The sequence below is a fragment of the Pediculus humanus genome, genomic scaffold (assembly GCF_000006295.1).
Source record: "Pediculus humanus corporis 1103172108190 genomic scaffold, whole genome shotgun sequence".
NCBI classification, from domain to species: domain Eukaryota; kingdom Metazoa; phylum Arthropoda; class Insecta; order Psocodea; family Pediculidae; genus Pediculus; species Pediculus humanus.
Genome location: NW_002987760.1, coordinates 127,395 through 129,732, shown reverse-complemented (window position 1 = coordinate 129,732; position 2,338 = coordinate 127,395). Strand labels below are relative to the sequence as shown.

The 2,338-nt window shown below is 22.6% G+C and overlaps 1 protein-coding gene across 1 annotated transcript; it reads right to left on the bottom strand.

Moving 5' to 3' along the window:
- Positions 1-795: 795 nt before the first annotated feature.
- On the bottom strand, positions 796-2,240 carry Phum_PHUM422170 (uncharacterized protein; the record flags this gene model as incomplete). Its single annotated transcript, XM_002429104.1, has 4 exons — positions 796-1,160; positions 1,262-1,503; positions 1,582-1,832; positions 1,980-2,240. 4 exons carry the CDS (start codon positions 2,238-2,240, stop codon positions 796-798), a joined length of 1,119 nt encoding a protein of 372 aa, XP_002429149.1.
- Positions 2,241-2,338: the final 98 nt, after the last annotated feature.

Below are 2,338 nucleotides of genomic sequence, written 5' to 3'. Positions count from 1 at the left end.
CCTTTTTTTTTTTATTTTTTAGATCACTGAACTATTTAATAAGTAAATTAATTAAATTATTTAATTTATTAATATTTTAATTAATATTATTACTAAAAAAAAAAATAGTTATTAGTTTTTCCTTAAATTTTCTTTTGATTTAAAAAAAAAAAATTTTTTTACTTATTATAATTACCTTATGATAAAATTCATTACGAATCGTAAATGACTTGCAGTATGTAAAAAAAATTACAGATTAATAATAAAAAGCTAAAAAAAATGATATTAAAAAAAAAAAAAATTAAGTAATAAGAAAAAAAATTACGTAATAAAATTAACCGCGAAAATAAAAGTAACGCACTTAAAAATGATACGAACGGATTCACGTCAGAACGCCGAATGAAGATATCAAGACTCCAGGGAGTTGAAAAATTCAAGAATAAATGAGGAAAACTGGTGGTGGTGATGATGATGATGATGATAATGTGAAAAAGAGTTAAAAAGTTAATGTTCAAGAAACTGACCATCGAATTATATTTTTTTTTATTTTTATTTAAATTTTACTTTTAATTAATAATAAAATATTTAAAAAAAAAAAAAACCCAATTATAATATTATATATAACAAATAAATTCATTATAATTATTATAATTAATTATGGAATATTACTCACGAGTATTATAACAATAAGTACTTATTTATTTATTTATGGAAGACATTTAAAAATTTTAAATTTGAAAAAAAATAAATAAATAAATTTTCGTTAGATTATAAGGCGAGAATAATTAAAATAAAAATGTTTTCCTAACTCTTACGTCACAAATCTAATTTCTTATCATTGTTATTATAGTGATAATGAATGGTCATTGTGCCAAAAACATTTTCCAATATTTCCAAAATATTTTTTTGTATGTAATTAACTTGTTCTTTTGGACAATAATCGTCGTTTGTAGATCTCGCGATTATGATGAGCGTGGGCGGTTTTTTTAATTCCAATAAAAATTTTTTAAAATTAATAAACATATCAACGAGTTCGCTGTCGGTAGAAACGTGTTCTGGAAGTTCTGTAGCATCCCATGTTAATCCAGCCGAATGAATTAGCCACCAATCAATTTTCGTATAATTTTTTTTTACGCATTCTATTATTTCTTTTATTTGTAAAATTATTGAATCGGATAATTCTGTTGATACATTTATATATATATATTTATAAATAATCGATTTTCTTTTTTTTTTTTTTAGTTAATCAAAAAGGAAAAAAAAAAAAAATGAAAGGACTCACCATTTTCCACATCATCTATACAATCGTTTTTTTCTAAACATTGGAAAATTTTATTTAATTCATCGAGTTGTTTTTCACGTTTTTCCGATATGTCACATATGAGTTCTTTATTCATATCTTCTTCTACTTCGGATTCAGGTACGTTTAATTTAACATTATTTGGTACAGTAAATGAAAATAATGGTTCAAGCATTTCGTATAGTTTTCCCTTTTCGAATTCGCGATTAAATGGATTTTTAGTGCTGAAAAATTTTTTAAAATTTACAAAATAATAATAATATTAAAAATTTGTTTTTTTTGGTTGTTGTCGTCATACGAACCTAAAAAAATCTAAATCGATATCTAAAACGTAATTTTTATTATTGATTTCGTTTGATACGTAATCGGTAGCATTTACATGTGAAACATTTAATAATAAATTTTTTTTATTTTCTAATTTTCCTTCGGGAACGCAAAGCCCATCACTTATAAAATAATATATACTTGAATACAACCTGATAAAATTATTCCATTTCCCTAATAACACTTTATAACTTCCTGTTGGGATTTGATTCGACCAAATGGGTTTAATCTGAAAATATTTATTATCCACAATTTAAATAAAAATCAAAAAGTCGTTCATATTTTATTAATATTAATATTAATATTATTATTATTATTATTATTATTATTATTATTATTATTATTATTATTATTATTAATTACTTGCCCAATGAACTGTATTAAAATGACCAGAATAACAAGCTGGCATTAGCCAATTTTCAATGCTTAACGAGTTAAATAAATCGTATTTATTAAAAACCGTTTCCGCTGGCATATTTTTTGGTATCATTAAATCTGGATGAGAATCAAAATGTATTATTGAATTACCCTCCAGCGGGAGATGTCTGGAACCCATGCTTTTATATATATATTCCAAAACGTGATTGTGATCTTCTACAATATGAACAGGAATATTTTTATATTTTTTTAATGTCATTTTCTAAAAAAAAAAAAAAACAGAAAAAAACAAAAAATTAAAATTACGTTCGACGGTTTATTTTAATTTAATTAATATTATTATTATTATTGTCATCA